This window comes from Ochotona princeps, chromosome 11, assembly GCF_030435755.1.
Source record: "Ochotona princeps isolate mOchPri1 chromosome 11, mOchPri1.hap1, whole genome shotgun sequence".
NCBI classification, from domain to species: Eukaryota; Metazoa; Chordata; class Mammalia; order Lagomorpha; family Ochotonidae; genus Ochotona; species Ochotona princeps.
In genome coordinates, this window is record NC_080842.1 from 1,212,312 (window position 1) to 1,232,290 (window position 19,979).

The window sequence follows — 19,979 nt, forward strand, 5'->3', positions numbered from 1 at the left end:
CACAATAGTGATTACTTCCTGATGGATCAGTCCCTTCACCAATATATAATGACCTTCCCTGTCTTGTTTGATTTCTGTCTGCTTGAAGTCTATATCATCTGAAATTAGAATAGCTACCCCAGCCTTTTTTTCTCATCCATTGGCATGAAATATCTTTTTCCATTCCTTCACTTTCAGTTTCTTAGAGGCTTTTCTGGTTAGATGTGTCTCTTGTAGGCAACAGATAATTGGGTCCTGTTTCATGATCCAGTCTGTTAATCTGTGTCTTTTGATTGGTGAGTTTAGGCCATTTGTGTTTAGAGATAATATTGAGAGAAATTGATTTTGGACTGCCATGAGCGCGTGTAAGTGTGCAAATGTGTATTTGCGAGTATGAGAATCTCTGCCTGGTTGACTATCCTCATATGGATTTTAGTGGGGAGGTCTTCCCATCTGCCATCTTTGATTTTGGTTTTCATTTTTCCTCTCTGGGTTTAGCACCTTCCTGAGGAGGTTGTCTAGAGCTGGTTTTGTGCTGGTGTATTCTACTAGTTTCTCTTTGCTGTTGAAATATTTAATTTCATTCTCAAATACAAATGAGAGTTTTGCCGGGTACATTATTCTCGGTTGGCAGTTGTTTTGTTTCAGGATTTGAAAGGTTTTACCCCATTCGCTTCTTGCCTGGAGTGTTTCTTCTGAGAGATCTGCTGTGATTCTGATTTGCCTTCCTCTGAAAGTAATCTTGTCTTTTTTTCTCTTACTTGTCTTAAAATTGTTTCCTTGTATTCGCTTGAAGGCAGTTTGAGGACCCCATGTCTGGGTGAGGATCGCTTTGGGTTGACTCTATGGGGGGTTCTCTGTCCTTCCTGGATTTGTGCTGGATTTATATTTCTAGTATTCTGGAAGTTCTCCTGCATTATCTCATTGAGCACCCGTTGCAAGCCTATCTCCTTTTCCACTCTCTCTGGAAGGCCTATTATTCTAATATTGATTTTTTGAGGTTGTCTTTCATTTCCTGTATAGACCTATTGGCTTTCTCCAGGTTTGTCTCCAACTGTTTGATGAGCTGCTGCTTTTCATTTTGAATGTCTTCCAATTCTGCTATTCTGTCCTCTGCTTTGTTCAATCTGTTTGGTAGGCTTTCAATTTTGTGTTCTATATCTAGAATTCCCTTTTTGACTTGATTTATTTTTGCAATGACATGGTTTTCGAATTCCTTGGACTCTTCCCAGTGCTTCTCACTGTCTCTGATGAATCTCATCACTAGTTTCTTAAATTCCTTAAATCGTAATTTCTCTATGTCATCATCTTTCATCTCAGATATTGGGATTTGTTTTTGATTGTTTTGGGGGAAATGCTTGATCTTTCTTCTGAGTCATTACTTTTTTCTGATACTTTTTCTCATTGTGTTGTTGTTGTTTCTTGCCATTTTGGGATTTTAGCCTCTGACTTGTTTTTCCAGAGCCATTGCTCTTGGTGTGTAGCCTATAGAAAGTGTGACCCAGCAACTGCTGTATGGAGTGTTGGCCTAAGTATACTTCTTCTTACTCTATTGGGGACAGCAGATGATGGTGAGGTGGGTGTTGATTGGCTTCGTTTGCGCCTGGGTTTATATCTCTGCAACCTGTCGCCATTGAAGCTAGTTGGTTGGGTGTTGTCCAATGTGTGCCAATGTGGATAGGGTGTAAATGATATAGTTTGTAACGTTGGGCTTCTTCTCTTTGCTCTGGGTAGATGCAGAGATTGCTGTTCCACACCCAACTATACCATCATAGATGTATTTCCCTGTTGGGAAACACCCTGCTGTGGCCCTGCTTGCCTGTGTTTCTTCACAGTTCAGGAGATCTGTTGGGTGGTGCCACTGACTCTGGGGCTCTAGCTAAGCACAGCAGGGGGTTCTGCCTGAGACTCCAGCTGCTTGTTGCTCAGAGTGTGTGGTCCACAGCCACCAGCTGGGTCAGGAGGCTCTATGTCCCAGCCCTAGTGCTAGGCCTTCCCCTGCAGCTGCCACTCAAAGCCCTTGCCCCGCTGGGAGACACACTGCTCCACGCCTCCGTCCGGCTTAGTTGACTCTGCCAAGCTGTGTCTTGCCTCTTGGGCTCAGGGCCTCTGCGCCACCTCAGGCCACAGGTCTGCAGAGCCACGTCCCGCCTCTTGGGCTTGGGGCGGGAGCCGCGTGTAGCTGGGGCCTCTGCACCACCTCGGGCCACAGGCCTGCCCAGCCGCATCTTGCATCTTGGGTTGGGGACCCGTGATGCACACTGCAGGAGTCTCTGTCCTTGGCCCCTGCCTCCTGTGGTTTGGAATCTACACCCTAGGCTGGGTTGGAAAGTTCCGCCAAGTTCTTCTCCCTGGAATTCCCACTCAAAAGAGTTGTCCCACTGGGAGATGTACTACAGTGACTCTGCTGCCAGGCCAGCAGGCTTTGTTTAGCAGCCTCCAGCTTCTATCCACTGGGAGAACTTGTCCTGTGGGTCTGCTGAACCGGCTTTGCTTCAGGGTCTCCTACTGAGCTGAGCACAGCAGGGGATCTGCTGGAGTTCACAGTCCTACCCTGCCCCCTTTACAAGGCTTTTCTTTCTTCTTCTTCTTTTTTTTTTTTCTTTTGCACTTTCTCAAAGGTGTTCCGCTGTTGAGAGCAGAACCATGGGAGTCATGTAGCCGTGCTCCCACCAGACTGCACCTCTGTCCAGGGAGGCTCTGCCGAGTGTTGTCCCACTCCTAGTGCTCAGGCTGAGCCCAGCAACAGTTTCCACTGGAGCCTCTTGCAGCTAGTCAACCATTACAAGCTGAGTTGGGGATTACTGTGACCCGGTCCCAGAGCACAACTCCAGTCCCCTCTACACTCTCTCAAAGCTGCTAACCAGCTGGGAGGCACGTTTCTGGGCAACCCCCCCCCCCCGCTTATCTTCATGGGTTCATGCCCCCTTTGTTCTATCCAGTAGCCTCCTTTAGGGCCTCCTGCACTCCAGTGGTTTGTGCCCCTGTCGGTGTGGACACCTGTCCTTCCAACCGCCTTTTTCCTCCCTGGAACGGCTAAGATTCCGCCGCCTTCCCCCTTGCTGGGATCGCAACTCACCAAATTTCTCGTGGCGTGCTATCTCCTCTTTTTTCCTGGTTGTTTCTCCACGTTGTGTAGATCTTGTTACTTCAGCGAACTCCAGTGACCTTCCTACACCTATCCCCACAATTCTGTGTCTCCTGGTTTGTTTCTCTGCTGGATCAGTTCCCCTCTGTCCCCACTCTGCCCTACACCAGCTCTCTGTGGTCGGCCATCTTTGCTAGCTCTCTTGGCCTCTAATTTATATTGCTTTGCACTTTGGTCTGATCTTACGATACAGTATTCTTTTACAGTGAAATTTTGGGTGCCAAACACCTACCCAGAATTCCCAGGGCATTGCTTTGTAAAAGTCAGCATTCTCCTTTTGACCGTCCATGTAATTATGAATTCTGACTTCATACTAGAAATATGTTGGACAATGAGAACACATGCTTTTTGTTTTTTGTTTGTTTGTTTCAATTCCTTTGTGTGCTGGTTTCTTTTACTTTAAAAAACTGTATGCCAGTTATATTGTCTCCCAACCGAATGTATAGCTCTTTTCTTTAATTAACTGTTCTCTGTTCCCCACCCATTTCCTGATATTTGGTTGAATGAGACCTTTATATATGTACTTGCCTCCCAATTTAAAAATACTGTGTCTGCATTTAAATACAATGTGCATAACAGTTTAAACCTCAGGGTTGTTGAAGTCAGGGTAGAGAAGTGGCAGTGCCTTAGACACTAACACAAATTATGTTCACACTTAGCCATGAGCTGGGCTCAAGAACCTGACAGCAGGGCTGATGTCGGTGAACTAAAACCCTTCTTGCAGTGCTGATATGGTGGTTTTCTTTTGTCATTGTCATTGTCTGTGTGGTATGCATGTGTGTGAATGTGTGTGTGTGCACGCGCATTTTCATGGGACTCTTGTTTAAAATGTGATTTCTAAAGTTTAACACAAAAATATTTAATTTGTTGTTCAGCATATACAATAGAGAGGTACCTTAAACATCAAAAACAACAACAAAAGACAAAACCCACCTCATTGCAGTCTCTGAAAATAGCTGGTAGTGGGTGAAGGAAGTATTCAAAGAAATACTTGTTCAAATTAGTGAACTTTTAAAAAAAAGTTTTATAAAAAGTATAAATTTCCAGATTAAAGGAACTCATTGAACCCCAAGGTATATCAATGGAAAGAGAAGTAGCTATAAGAAAAAATAATTGCTTGAAATCAGATGTAAAGTATAATCTTCACACACTGAAAAAGGAAAAGCCACATTAGTTCAAATCAAATACAAGAACAGGCATTGATTATAAAGTCAAACAAAAATACACCATTTTAAAATTAGGGAGAAAGAAGGAATTTATGGAAGGAGAGACTAGGGTGGAAGGTATTGCTATGCTTCTAAACCTGTATCTTAGAATTTGCAAAAATTATTTATTTCGTGTACATAAATTAATTTACAAAGTAGGCACTGAGATTAACATTTTTAGGTTCAATTACTGTTTACAGTCATTGTTTATATTCTTGAGGAATAATAGAGTATATAAATTCTTCCTATTTTCTTTGTTTTGAAATCTTTCCTTAGTGCAGTGTTAAACCTGTGATTGCAAAGTAAAATGACCATATACCACTGTAAAACTTTTTTAAATAGAAAAATAAGTAAGGTAGGAGGAGAATGGGTTGAGAAACATGCACTAGTAGGTGTGGGGTGGGAAGTATCATTGTATTTCTAAATCTATGTGGTGAAATTGATGAAATTTGTTTACTTTATGTAAATGAAGTCAAAATGGCTTTTTAAATAGACTTATTTTTATTTTTATTTGGAAGAGATATGGCAAAGAAAGTAAAAGAGGAAAAATAACAGAAACTTCTTATTTCAGTTCCTAAATTTTTCAACAGCTGGGATTGAGAAAGGCCATGATCTTCCATGTTGATGGCAGGAGCCAAAGACTAGGACCTTCTTCCACTGCTTTCCCAGGTGCATTAGCAGGGGCCTGAATCTGAAATGGGACATCTGGAACTTGTATCAGAGCTGTTATATGGGAAGCTTTTTGTAAAGATTTGTTTATTTCTATTGTAAAGGCAGATATACAGAGAGAAGGAGAGAGAAAGATCTTCTGTTTGCCACTCCAATTCCCAAGTGGCTGCAGTGCCTGGAGCTGAGCCAATCCAAAGCCAGGGACTGGGAGCTTCTTCTGGCATCTTCACAGGGGTTCAGGTTCCAAGGTTTTGGACCACCCTCCACTGCTTTCCCAGGCTACAAGCCAGGAGCTGGATGGGAAGTAGAGCAGCTGGGACACAAACATGTGCCTATATGGTATCCTGGCTCATGCAAGGAGAGGATTTAACCATTGGACCATCATGTCAGGTGCTATGGGAAACTTTTTAACTTGTTAAACAGCTGTATCACACTAACAATCTTCAAAATGTCTTTCTGTTGGAAAGATCCCAAATCATGGGGAGAAACAAATTCAAGTTCTGAAAAGAAACATTATCACCAGATTTATTCATGCATTCAACTATCCTTTAAAACAAGACAAACTGAAGATGTTGCACACAGAGTGGGACCCTGCATGAGCACTGGGTCTGCACTCAAAGCCATGATGGAAGAAAATCCTGAAGCAGAAATGTAACAGATGGAAATCTGTGCCTGCCTAGACCAAGGACAAGGCATGCACTGGGTAACTCTTCAGAACTGCACTAAGGGGGATCTGAACAAAGTCATGCTGTCCCTGATCCATACCCTGGTGGAGACATGAAGTAAATTACGAAGTGAAGTGCTGGTCAAACACCTTTGACAAATGGTGAGGTTTATTTTTGTTGCTTATTCGCAAAATGTTTCTATAGAGTTGTTGCAGGCTGTCAGAACCATGCTTCTGAAAGTTTTAAACATACACCATGTTTATTGTTTCCATTTTTGCCAGTGGTGAATGAGGCTGGGACACTGGGAACACCAGCACAGTACAGCCACTGAACTAGTTGAGCAAGAGCTGACTGTATGCACTACTGGCTTGCCTGAATGCTATCTCACTTTCATATCTAGTACCTGCTGTTACAAGTGAAGGTTGCACTTCAGGCCCCAGGTGTTTCTAGTCTACTACCCACCAGGCATCTTTTAACTGGCTCCCTGCTGTCCTTACAATATCACTGAGTGGAGCTAGAGTGGGATCCATTCCAACAATTTGGGTTGGAAGTGTCATAGTGGAGGAGCTGACCCTGCCAAACCTGCTACCCACAAATTGGGGCAGATGGAGCTCTTTGGCTACATCCGTTATAGACCATGGTCTCTGTGTCCAGAGTTAGGGTATGTCAGACGCCAATGCTGCAGCTTTCTACGAGCAATGAATGAACAGTAGCCCAAACTATGACAACTTCTCATGCCAAACATATGAGAAAGCTAAAACCACCAACAGCATAAGCTGCCCGTGCTTAAAGGATGAGTCATCATACCACCAAGTTGGGTTCCTAGCAAACAAAATAAGCTGCGGCTGCCAGTAATATCATGGGTCAAATGTGACCCTTCTGGATTCCTGACCTATGTTGGGAGCATCTTTGGGGCCTTGTTCCTGGCTCACATTACATAGGTTCTAGAATACGAGATTAGCAGAGGATGGCAGAACATGGAGGGAGGGACACTGGAACTGGCCAACCAAGGAGGTGAAATAAGTTACAATAAACCATGGCAAATGTATAATCTAAGCTTGTTAGACATCTGTGGTGGGAATATAAACAAAGTTTTAATGCAAGTTATGAAGGCTGTTTCAGTTGGACTCTTACAGAAGAATATTTGACTTAAAGAAAAAATCATTACACAACAATTCTATATATGCCACATTGCAGGTTTGATGCAGAGAATATTGCGTTTTTTTTTATCTCTTTTTAAATTTTTCCTTGCCCAAAATTTAAATAACTATCTGCAATGATCAGTGGAAATAATAATTATTAATGATTTTCTTGTTATTGTAAGTGCCTAGAGGTAGTTTGTATTGGTGAGACTCATTGGTGGTGCACGGAGCCAAGAATCAGACACGTGGATTACTGACTGAAAGCCAATAGCCAACATTTATTAGTAGCATCAGGCTTTTATAGATTGAGGGTCACATAGGATAGGGAGGAGGATTTGAGGAATTTATATAACGATTGTGGGAATTCCCATTTTTGTATCTGTAGGTTCCCTCAATTATTCCCACATGCATGCCTGGGAAATATCTCTTCCTGTTTTGAAAACCAGGCCTATAGATCCAATCAGTTGTCCTCCTATACACGACCTGTGAGTCATTAATGTCTCGCAGACACTCAGCAAATGCAGTTTATTTTCCCGTTCTTCCTTGAGTGCCAAAAATTCCCAATAACCAACTCACTGACTGGCTCATTTTGGGTCACTGATAGTACCATGATATGTTTTCAACCTTTTACCATGGGTTCAGCAGCTTCAATGCTGACAGCAAGAACAGTTCGGGGTGAGAAGGGGGTGAGGAAGCCAAAATATTATTATTATTACATTTCTAAAGATTTGAAAGGAACACTTATCAAAGCATAAAATAAACCAAGGCATCCCAAGTTCAAAGAAGTGACAAATTACACAAAGAAGAATCTTTTCACTAAGTATTATTCTAGTAGATAATCCATGTTATCACTGTTTTTCCTATTGGCATATACTTACTGCACTGTAATTTCCATAAGGGCACCTTCTGCATTTACAAAACAACCATCTCCGGGTGATCTGCCAATCTAAAAACACTGGTGATATTTAATTTCTCTTGAGGGATCAATTGTGAAATTAGGGTTTATAAGAATTTTTTTTCCTGATGTACCTTAAAAAGACTTCGAAATATTTACAAATCTCTGTGATGTTGGAAACACGTGAAACAAAATTGTGTACATGTATAAAATATATATTTAAATAACTTCAAATAGCTGGAGTAATACACACATTTAAATATGTAACATAAATGAACAAATACACCATATAAAATGTAAATACACAATGTGTATTTTAAAATGTTTGTTGACAGGTACATTTTTAGTCAAGTATGTTGAGTCTCTATATGAAGTCCAGTAAACCAAGCAGAAACAAAACCATTCTTCTGAGTGTTGACTGAATGGATGGTGTTGTGGGCTGAGGAGTTGATTTACATTCCTTTTTTTTTTTTTAAAGATTTATTTTTATTACAAAGTCAGATATACAGAGAGGAGGAGAGACAGAGAGGAAGATCTTCCATAGGATGATTTGCTCCCCAAGTGAGCCGCAATGGGCCGATGCGCGCCGATCCGAAGCCGAGAACCTGGAACCTCTTCCAGGTCTCCCACGCGGGTGCAGCGTCCCAATGCATTGGTCCCTGGACTGCTTTCCCAGGCCACAAGCAGGGAGCTGGATGAGCACTCAGGAATCAGGCCTAAGGCAGTAGCACCTGGCCTTTGCAGACTCATTGGCGTCCTATTGTCCTGTTAATGGGCTTGGGGGAAAGAGCATATAATATGGTAATAAAGAGGCTTGGGAGCAGACTGCTCCCACCACTACCACCACCATCACTGGTCTCCGTGTGTCAGTGCCTGACCCCCAGTCCTTTGCCGTGCCTACTATACTGGCTCAGCTAGCCACGACAGGATGGGATAATTCTCAACTCCAACTGATGAGTATTCCTGTGGCTCTGACAGAACCCAGCATTAGCTAGCAGCACTGCTATGGACTCAGTCAGCACCCAGCTGGGTCACCAGAACAAGCGCTGCCCTGCCCACATCTTACCACTGATGCTGAACAAGCAAGGCAGTGGCCCACTGATGGCTAGCCAAGAGAAAGGCAAAGGGTGGGAAGGAGGGGAAACCAGGAGATCCCTGACACTGATGGAATTAGAATCTCAGACATCGTTTTCCAAATGTGAGCTTTGTGACAAATCATACAAAGTGAGCATAGAAATCAGTTGTTGAAAATGTTTCTGTCACTACCAAATAGGACTCCTGAGAGAACATGCTACGATGTTACAAAGGTACACCACTTCGCATGGAATCAATCTTACAAAAGAAAAGCAAGATTAAATTTAGGAGAGCATAACAGAGACAAAAACTTCACTGTTCATTAGGATGCTTATAATCAGTTACTTAAAAAAAAAAAAAAAGATGTATTTATTTTTATTTGAAAGCCAGATTTACACAGAGAAGGAAAGACAAAAAGATTTTCCATCTGATGATTCACTCCCCAAGTGCTGCAAGCAAAAGAGCTGAGCTGATCCCAGGTGCCGGGAGCCTACTCCTGGAAGGGTCTCCACACAGGTGCAGGGCCCCAAGGCTTTGGGATGTCCTCAACTGCTTTCCCAGGCCACAGGCAGAGCGCTGGAAGGGAAGTGGAGCATCCGGGATACGAACCGTTGCCCATAAGAGATCCCAGCAAATGCAAGGTGAAGACTTTAGCCACCTGGCCTCTGAGGCTGGCCAGCTTTAATCAGTTGCTTTGAAAATGTTACTTTTAAGCAGCAGTTAACAAAATGATTTCCTCACCATAGCTTCCGCCCCTTTCTGGCACATGACTGCCTCTGCCAGTGCCACTGTTGTGGTAGCTGACTTTGGAGGCCTCCAGCCAGGCCAACTGCCCTGTGGCCAGGCCAGTCACTTGGTGTCCACGCCTGTTCAGCCAGCACTCCCCGGACCTCTACCCCGCCCATTTGCCACTTCAGGCTGTGGTGAGTTGTGCTGGCGTCCCCAATGACACTAACCCGTCTGTGAGTTTATCCAGGGCCAGCTGGGCTGTGCTTGTGCACCGCGAGCTTCTAGCCGGCCCCCTCACTGGAGCCTGCTGCATCAGGGCCTGGTGTTTTCCGCCACTGCCCCACGCGCTCACAGCTGCCACCTGCGCCAGGGCCACGATGTTTCGGCTGGCGTTCCCTGTGCCACTTCTCTGCTCTCTCTGCTGCCCCACAGCTGATCTAGGGCCAGATTAGCTCCGCCAAAGCAACCTGCCCCACAGCAGGTATACCCTGTGGATCTGCCCAGCGCTCCAGGGCCAGGCTGCCAATGATCCTGTAACACACCCGCCTGTTCCACAGCTCTAGGGCAGGCAGGCTAGGCCGCCAACATGCTCACTCAGACAACTGCTTGCCCAAAAGCTGCTCCGAGGTGTAATACTTTCAACTGGGGTCCCTCAGGCCCTCTGGCACGCTGGTCCTGCCACCACGCCCGCTGCTCCAGGGTCCAGCCAAGTCGCCTCAGTCAGCATACATGCGCACCAGTCCACAGCCAATTAGCTGTACCTGAAACTCCAGGATGAGCCCTGCGCCCATGGTGCCTGTAAAGCCCCCCCACGCACGAGACAGCTCCAGGGTCAGGCCATCCTTCCCCTGTGCCCCGGCCCTGCCCTCTGACACCTACTCCAGGGCCATGCAGGTTCTTCCAGCACCCCGCACGCCCAGCACAACCCGTCCCGCTTGTCCGCTTGCTCCTACAGAACCAGACCGACTGAATGGCAACCTCAGGCCCCAGCCCGACTTACAGCCACTCCAGGACCAAGTGGGCTCATCCAGCTATGCCCCTTCTCCCCTCCTCCGCTCCACGCCCCACCCCCTGCAACACGGCCTAGTGTGATCAGCCAGCCACCGCCCCCACCCCTGGAAGGCCTTTGGCTCTGTGCCAGCAGTGCCTCTAGCATGCCCACCCCGCCCTTGCTACCAGGACAGGCCCGCTCCTCTGGACACCCCGGGACTCTAGCCCGGATCCACCACCATGCCCTGATTCAGGACCAGGCTGGTTCAGGCGCTGTCCTCTCTGCTCTTGCCCACCAGCCGTCCTCTCCAGGGCCAGGCCAGCTCATAACACCAATAAATCCCCCATCTCACCCCACCCCGTGTTCCCACTTGCCTGCAAGCCGCTGCAGGGTCAAGCAGGCTTAGTTATCGCCCCCATCTGCTGTTCTAGGGCCAGGCCTATGCTGATGGTTCTCCACCCGCCCCCAGCATGCACACCATCTGCTTCAGAAACAGGGAGTTGGCCAGGGTTTCTGTGCCTCTCTCTAGCTCTCCCAACCCCTGACAGCTGCTCCAGGACCAGGCAGGTTTAGCCAGTGATGAATGTTTGCATCAGACCACTTGCGGGCCAACTGCTTCAGAGGTAGGTCATGCGCCCACTGTGCATCTCCCATGCCTGCCACACCTGCAGCTCCAGAGCCAAGTCAGAGGCTGGGTTTTTCCAGGGGTAGGTCCTGCTTCCACTCCCAGCCCTGGGTTCAGGGGCTGTAGTCTTACAGGGGTTTTGTTGCCTCCCTTCCACCCACCTCACCACCCACTCCTGCCCATCAGTGCAGTGGTCTTCCAGGAGTGCGGCCAGCTTCCCTGTGGGTAATTTCCTCTCTTTGTTTTTGATTCAGTGTTCATGCCTTTGCTGCCTCTGTGTGTGGCTGGATGCAGAGACTCATCATCCTTACTCTGTTGGTAGTTGCAAAATGGATTCCTGGTGCCATTTCCTGCATGATTTCCTGCTGCCTCCGGCCATGTTGGCAGGCACCTGCACTGTGCAGGAAGTCACAGTACAGGAATAAAGGGACCCTCCACTGAAGGCATGGTAGATGTTTTGATTTGAAAAGCATATTAACAGAGGGAAAGGGATCTTTCATCAGCTGCTTTTACTCGCTGGTTGACCAGAATAGTCACAGTTAGGCTAGGCTAAAGCAAGGAACCAGGTCTTTAAAAAAAAAAGAAAAAAAAAAGACATCAGCTTTGGTATTTGAATATATCAGTAATAGTGATTTTAAGCAACCCTACCAGCTACTCACAGACTTTGATGTCCAGTTTCATGTGCATGAGCTACTCACTGCTCTGGATTACTGTCACAGCAAAGAAATCACCATACACTAAGATCAGATCTAAATGGATAACAGATCTAAACCTACATCCAGAAACCTTCAAACTTTTGGAAGAAAATGTTGGAAACACACTGGAACACTTAGGGGTAGGCCCTCACTTCCTAAAAAAGACTCCAAATGCAGTAGAAATCGAGACCAAAATAAACAATTGGGACCTCATCAAACTAAGAAGCTTCTGTACAGCAAAGGAAACAATCAACAAAGTAAAAAAGCAACCTACAGAATGGGAGAAGAGCTTTGCACACGACATAGGTGATAGAGGGCTGATCTCCAGAATATACAAAGAGCTACAAAACAACCAAAATGTCAAAACAAACAAGCCACTCAAGAAATGGGCACGGGAAATGGGCAAACACTTCACAAAGGAACAAACCCAAATGGCAAATAAACATATGAAAAAATGCTCAAGTTCCCTGGCAATAAGGGAAATCCAAATTAAAACATCAATGAGGTACCACCTAACGCCAGTAAGACTGGCCCACATGAATAAAAGCACCAACAACACTTGTTGGCGAGGTTGCGGGGAAAAGGGATCCCTATTCCACTGCTGGTGGGGCTGCAGGCTGGTACAGCCTCTATGGAAATCAGTATGGAGAATATTCAAACAACTCAAATTCAACATACCGTATGATCCAGCAATAGCACTCCTAGGAATATATCCAGAACACTTGTTTTATGAGAAACCAACATGCACTCCTATGCTCATAGCAGCACAATCAGGAATTGCAAAAACATGGAAGCAACCAAAATGCCCATCAACAGAAGACTGGATAAGAAAGCTATGGTTCATCTACTCCATGGAATACTACTCAGCTATTAAAAAAAAACAAAATGCAGTTCTTTGTGGCCAAATGGGCCAAACTGGAAACCATAATGCTAAGGGAAATGAGCCAATCCCAAAAGGTTAAATACCACATGTTTGCCTTAATTTAAGATGATATGATGTTATGTATAACATGTTATGTTTTGAATGTTATATGTTGTGTATAAACTAAATTGAAGTATAGGTGAGGTGGTCACAGAAGGTGGCTGGGAACTCGTATTTACTTTCAACATGTTGGTTACTCATTACTATGTCAATTAATTCCATAATGATGTAAATTTTTGCTGATGGTATGATGGAGCTTTCAATTGACTGGGATAATACTCTGCTAGCTCTCTCTTCAGACCAGAAAGGGTATACCTAAGAAGACGTTGAACTTGACGGGACAATAAGATGCTGGACTCTGTTTGGTGTATGCTTGCAATGGGGGAATCTCAACTGAACTTGAGCTGTGGTTATGCAACAAGGTGGAGGAATCCACCATGGTGGGAGGGTTTGGGGAGGGGTGGGAGAACCCAAGTATCTATGTAACTGTGTCACATAATACAATGTAATTAATGAAGTTAAATAATAAAAAAAAAAAAAAAAAAGATATTTTGTGGGCCGAGTCGGGAAGGTGGCGACGGCGGCGGTTGTCCCGGGCCGGCCGGTAGGTGCGGCCCGTGAGCGCGCGCTCCGCCGCGTCCGCGCCGCGTCCAGCGCCGTGGAGCCGAGCCGAGGCGGGCGGGCGCGGGGCGGCGGCCAGGGCGGCCAGGGTGGCCAGGGTGGCCCGTGGGGGAAGCGCGGGCCCCCCGGCGCAGCGCCGCCCGCTTCCAGGTCCTCGCTGGCCTCCCTCCCTCGGGGGCCGCCGCCATGGCGGCCAGCGCGAAATGGAGGCGGGAGGAGAAGCACCTCAAAATGCTGCGGGACATGACGGGCCTCCCGCACAACCGCAAGTGCTTCGACTGCGACCAGCAGGGCCCCACCTACGTGAACATGACGGCCGGCTCCTTCGTGTGCACCTCCTGCTTGGGCAGCCTGCGAGGGTTAAATCCACCGCATAGGGTGAAATCTATCTCCATGACAACATTTACACAACAGGAAATTGAATTTCTACAAAAACATGGAAATGAAGTCTGTAAACAGATTTGGCTAGGATTATTTGATGATAGATCTTCAGCAATTCCAGACTTCAGGAATCCACAAAAAGTGAAAGAGTTTCTACAAGAAAAATATGAAAAGAAAAGATGGTATGTCCCGCCAGAACAAGCCAAAGTGGTGGCATCTGTTCATGCGTCTATTTCCGGCTCCTCTGCTAGCAGCACCAGCAGCACACCGGAGGTCAAACCGCTCAAGTCGCTCCTCGGAGACTCTGCACCAGCACTGCACTGAAATAAGGGCACACCTGGTCAGTCTCCAGTTGTAGGCCGCTCTCAAGGATAGCAACAAGAAAAGAAGCAGTTTGACCTTTTGAGTGACCTTGGATCAGACATCTTTGCTGCCCCAGCCCCTCAGTCAGCAGCTACCGCCAATTTTGCTAACTTTGCACATTTCAATAGTCATGCAGCTCAGAATTCTGCAAATGCAGATTTTGCAAACTTTGATGCTTTTGGACAGTCTAGTGGTTCGAGTAATTTTGGAGGTTTCCCCACAGCAAGTCATTCTGCTTTTCAGCCCCAAACTACAGGTGGAAGTGCTGGATCAGTAAATGCTAATTTTGCTCATTTTGATAACTTCCCCAAATCCTCCAGTGCTGATTTTGGAACCTTCAACACCTCGCAGAATCACCAGACAGCTTCAGCTGTTAGTAAAGTTTCAGCACACAAAGCTGGTTTGCCCACAACAGACGAATATGCGGCCCTTACTAATTTAGACAACATCTTCAGTGCTGGTCAAGGTGGTGACCAGGGGAGTGGTTTTGGGAGCACAAGTCAGGCTCTGGTTGGAGCTGTGGTCTCAGTGCCCAGTCAGCCTAGTGCGTCTTCAGACAAGTATGCAGCCCTGGCAGAGCTCGACAGTGTTTTCAGCTCTGCGGCCACCTCCAGTAATGCATACACTTCCACAAGTAATGCTAGCAGCAATGTGTTTGGAACAGTGCCAGTGGGTGCTTCTGCACAGACACAGCCAGCTTCTTCCAGTGTGCCTGCTCCATTTGGAGCTACGCCTTCCACAAATCCATTTGTTGCTGCTGCTGGTCCCTCTGTGGCATCTTCTACAAATCCATTTCAGACCAATGCCAGAGGAGCAACAGCCGTGACCTTTGGCACTGCATCCATGAGCATGCCTGCGGGCTTTAGCACACCTGCTCCCTACAGTCTCCCCACCAGCTTTAGTGGCAGTTTCCAGCAGCCAGCCTTCCCAGCCCAAGCAACTTTCCCTCAACAGACAGCTTTTTCTCAGCAGCCTAATGGTTCAGGTTTTGCAGCTTTTGGACAGACAAAGCCAGTGGTAACTCCTTTTGGTCAAGTTGCAGCTGCTGCAGTATCTAGTAATCCATTTATGACTGATGCGCCAACAGGACAATTTCCGACAGGAAGCTCATCAACCAATCCTTTCTTATAGCCTTATATAGACACTTTACTGGAACGGACTTCTGTGTGGTCACATTTCATCTCTCCGCCTCTTGCACTGTTGTCTTGTTTCACTGATATTAGCTTTAAACACAAGAGAAGTCTTTAAAAGCCTGCATTGTGTATTAAACACCAGGTAATATGTGCAAAACAGAGGGCTCCAGTAACACTCTTACTCTGTGAATTGACAGAAAAAGGTCGCGGTATCATGTATATTAAAAATTGGCTAATGTTAAGTTATTGCAGATACCACATTCATTATGCTGCAGTACTGTACATATTTTTCTTAGAAATTAGCTATTTGTGCATATCAGTATTTGTAACTTTAACACATTATGTGAGAAACGTTACTGGGGAAATGGATCAGCCACTTTTAAGGTGCTGTCATATATCTTGGAATGGATGACCTAAAATCATTTTAACCATTGCTACTGAAAAGTTACAAAGTCAAAAATTGGAAGGTTTTATTCATTTTTGAATTTTTCCTTTCTAAAGAGCTCTTCTATTTATACATGCCTAAATTCTTTAAAAATGTAGAGGGATTCCTGTCTGCATATTAAAGCTCATCATGTTTTGCTACAGTTTGCAGGTGAAAAAAATAAATAATAGAAAAGAAAAAAAATTAAAAAAAGATGCTTTGTATTTGTAATTTGTGTACTTCCATTTTTTTTAATAATTACATTGCATTATGCAACACAGTTTCATAGGCTCTGGGATTCCCCCAACCTTTCCTCGTACCCTCCCTCCATGGTGGATTCCTCCACCTTGTTGTAATATTACAGATCAAATGAAGTCCAGATTCTTTCATTGCAAGCATATACCAAGCATACAGTCCAGCATTTTATTGTCCAGATAAATTCAACAGTTTCTTGGGGAGACCGTCTCTGATCTGAAGGCAGAGCTGGCAGAATATCATCCTGATCAATTAAAAGCCACAACATAACATCAACAACAGTTTACAACTTTTGGAGTTAATTGACATGGTATTGAGTTACACGTATGTTAAAAAAATGCAAGTTCTTCACCACATCCTGTGATTACTTCATTGACATTTCAATTTTAGCTTTTATACAACTGGCTTCTATATACCTTAAAATGGCAATAGGGTACTATTCAGCTGTATCGTGTCTATTTTCATTTTAGTATTTAGCAGTTTATAATGTTGAAGCATAATTTTCCTGAACTTGGCAGATTTTAGAATAGTCCAAATTGGCTTATAACTCTAACAAGACATATGTCAACAGTTGAGGTGCAGAAAAGTTTTAGGAGGGGTGTGCAGAGAAATCTTCAATACCTTAGTGAGGAGTAACTAATCATTGTGTCCCACCTAGTAAGATAAAAGTGAGTCCACGCTGTTTCCTGCCTGATTCTAGGCTTTCCTTGTTGTTCTCTGTCTATATTTTCTAATTTTTGTTTTAGGGGTAGGGCTCCGGAGCGACCCTAATGGTCATTGCAGAGAGAGTGGGGATCCAAAGTTGCAACTAAGTAAGGACCAGAGAAAGCTCCTCTCCCTAGTCCTGAAGGAAGTTTACTGTTCTTCTGTTTCTGCGGACTGCTCAGGTTTCCTGGCTGTTGTTCTGATGACCTTGGACCCTGCGAGGAAGGATTTGGGATCTTTCTTCCATCCCATGTGGTAGATCCAAAAGGGGGTGGATGACCTCAGAGTTCTCAGCCTCCAAAGGCACTCCAATTCCCCATGGTCTCCTTGGTACTTGGGATTTAGTCCTTGGTGCCTGTACTGATAGTCCTTGGTGAGGATCCGGGAGTCTCCAGGGTTGGGATATAAGCCTCCTCCTGTCCACCCCTTGCTCTGTGCATATGACCTCCTGTTAAGAGGTTGTCAGAATCACACTTGATTCCCCCTGTATGTCTTTGCAGTTTTACTATTGTCTAATGCTGATTCGAATCTGTTGTCTATAAGTTACCTGTTATGTTCCTGATAGGTTATACTTCACGTCTTCCTCACACATTCTAAGGAAATAGAAGATTTCTCTGTTCTGCGACCCAAATTCTGAGTAGCATAGGGTCTTAAAAGTATATTAGGTTTTAAATTTTTGATATAGATCATAAGCAATCTGACTCACATTGATTGTTGATTCATTGGTTACATCACAATATCTTATTGCATGACATACAGTCTGTTGGGATTGAAATAATATTACATTTTACAGGTACTATTTTTCGGAGTGACATCATTTCGTCTTAAATTAAAGCAAACATGTCGTGTCTAACCTTTTGGGATTGGCTCATTTCCCTTAGCATAAAGGTTTCCACTTGGTTCCATTTGGCCACAAAGAACTGCATTTTATTTTTTTTTTAATAGCAGAGTAGTATTCCATTGAGTAAATAAACCATAGCCTTCTAATCCAGTTTCCTGTTCCTGGGCATTTTGGTCACTTCCAAGTTTTTGCAATTATTGACTGTGCTGCTGTGAACATAAGGGTGTACGTTGGTTTCTCGTGTAACAGGTGTTTTGGATATATTCCTAGGAGTGCATTTGCTGGATCATATGGTAAGCAGATTTTCAGTTGTTTGAGTCTTCTCCATACTGATTTCCGTCATCCCATTGTCTATACTTGTCCAACACTTTCACTGAGAATCCATCTTTCATCTGGATGCAGGGATGCATGTTCCATTGTATCCCCACGTCTGTATATGATAGACCCCAGTATTCCATCCTTATACATTGCCATAAGTGAGAAGCCATGAAACAAGGTCAACAACCGGTATGAGTTAGACAGCCACATCAACAACAACAACAACATGAAAACCAAATTATAGCACCTTGAAAAAATAACTAGCCACCGAGTAGCCAACACATGAGTGACAACAAGGAAGCACAGAAGTCCCTTGGGTAAAATGATGCCATTGTATAATTCATGAGCACATGATGAATTCAACTTGGGAAAAAAGATTATTTGGAAGGAACCAAACTGAAATAAAAACATCAAAACACATGCGATACAGCCAAAAAAGCAAACAGTCAAAAAAAAAAAAAAACCCAGTACAGATTAGATTATTGGAGTTATACTTTCCATGTTGGCTTCCTTATATGAGAGAGAATATATGGCATTTGTTCTTTTGTGATTGACTTATTTCACTGACCTAACTGGTCTCTAGTGGGACCATCTAGTTGCAAATTGTGTAATTTCATTTTTCTTAATGGTTGAATAATATTCCATGGAGTAGATATACCACAGTTTCTTTAAACACTCTTCCTTGGACACACATCTGGATTGTTTCCATGTTTTTGCTTTTGTAGATTGTGCTGCTATAACTATAGGATTACAGATCCCCTTCTCACATGCAGATTTCACTTCTTTGGGTATATTCCTAGGAGTGGGATAGCCGGGACATATGGCAGGTTTATTTGCAATTTTCCAAACACTCTCCATACTGATTTCCACAGTGGTTGGACTAGCCTACACTCCCACCAGCAGTGAAGGAGGGTGCCTTTCTCCCCACATCCAGACCAGCAGGTGTTGTTTTTCGAGTTCTGAATGTAGGCCAGTCTCACTGGAGTTAGGTGGTACCTCAAGGTGGTTTTCATTTGTATCTCTCTGATGGCTAGGGAGCCTGAGCATCTTTTCATATGTCTGTTAGCCATTTGAACCTGTTCTTTTGAGAAGTGTCTGTTCATTTCTTTTGCCCATTTTGTTACAGGGTTTTTTTTGTTGTTGTTTGTCTGTTTGTTTATTATTTTTGCTGTCCCTGGGTTTCTGAAGCTCTGGATCCTGGATATTTGTCCCCTATGACTTGTGTAGTATGCAAAAAATTTTTCCCATTCTGTTGGTTGCTTCTTCACTTTGTTAATTGTTTTCTTTGCTGTACAGAGACCTTTTAGTTTGACATAGTCCCATTTGTTCATTTTGGCTTTTATTGCATTTGAGTTTGGCATCTTTTCTAAGAAGTCTTTCCCTGTTCCTATATCTTGGAGTGTGCTCCCTATGTTTTCCTTTAATAGTTTGAGCACCCAGGGTGCTGACAGGCTCCCCAGTGTCTCAGGAGAAGACCCATTCACTTGCCTGCTCTCCAAGGGAACCAGGTTCCCTTTCTAGTTTGCCCCTGGTGGCAAGGACACTTTCCTTGAGTCCAAACTAGCTGAGAGATAATCAGGACAGAATGGCAACTCAGTCTTAGGCCTACAGTCCCCACACTCCACTGGAGATTGTTGACTAATTTCAAAGGCATGGGACTTAGTCTAAGACCTATGTCACAAACGTCTTATTTTCATTTCCACTGTGGCTTGGCCACAATATCCTTTATTAATTTTAATATCCTCACAGATCTAAATAATTTCTGTTGCTGCAATGGCAAGTGCTGTGGCCAGTGGAGCCAGTACCATGGACAGGGAGAGGGTCTGGGGATGAAACACCAACAGGAGACCAGTGATGGTAGAAGTCTCTCCCAAGTCCCCTTACTACTCCTTAACCTCTCCTGTTATACTCTTCCCCCCAAGCCCTTTATCCAGGCAACTGGATACCGCTGAGACCAATTAGTCTAGGTGTTTTTAGCCGAAAGGCCATTTCCTGTTACTGCTCCGGTTAAAGAGCACTAATTAACTCCCTCGCCCACAACAGGCCAAATGGTCCAAGATGGCTTACATGCAGGCCTTATGGGGCCTCCATCCCTGCCCTAAGCTTTACTCCTTTATGTCTGTGCCCCAAGTTCTGACTAAGGCCAAGCCTTCCTGCTCTTTTGTGGCCTCCTCAGACTCAAAGCCTGATCAAAGTTTC

The 19,979-nt window shown here is 44.7% G+C and overlaps 1 protein-coding gene across 1 annotated transcript; it reads left to right on the forward strand.

Moving 5' to 3' along the window:
• Positions 1-13,478: 13,478 nt before the first annotated feature.
• LOC131481491 (arf-GAP domain and FG repeat-containing protein 1-like) lies at positions 13,479-15,299 on the forward strand. The gene is given in 1 exon segment (XM_058670487.1): positions 13,479-15,299. A coding segment is annotated over 1 exon segment (1,689 nt). The 5' UTR covers positions 13,479-13,546; the 3' UTR covers positions 15,236-15,299.
• Positions 15,300-19,979: the final 4,680 nt, after the last annotated feature.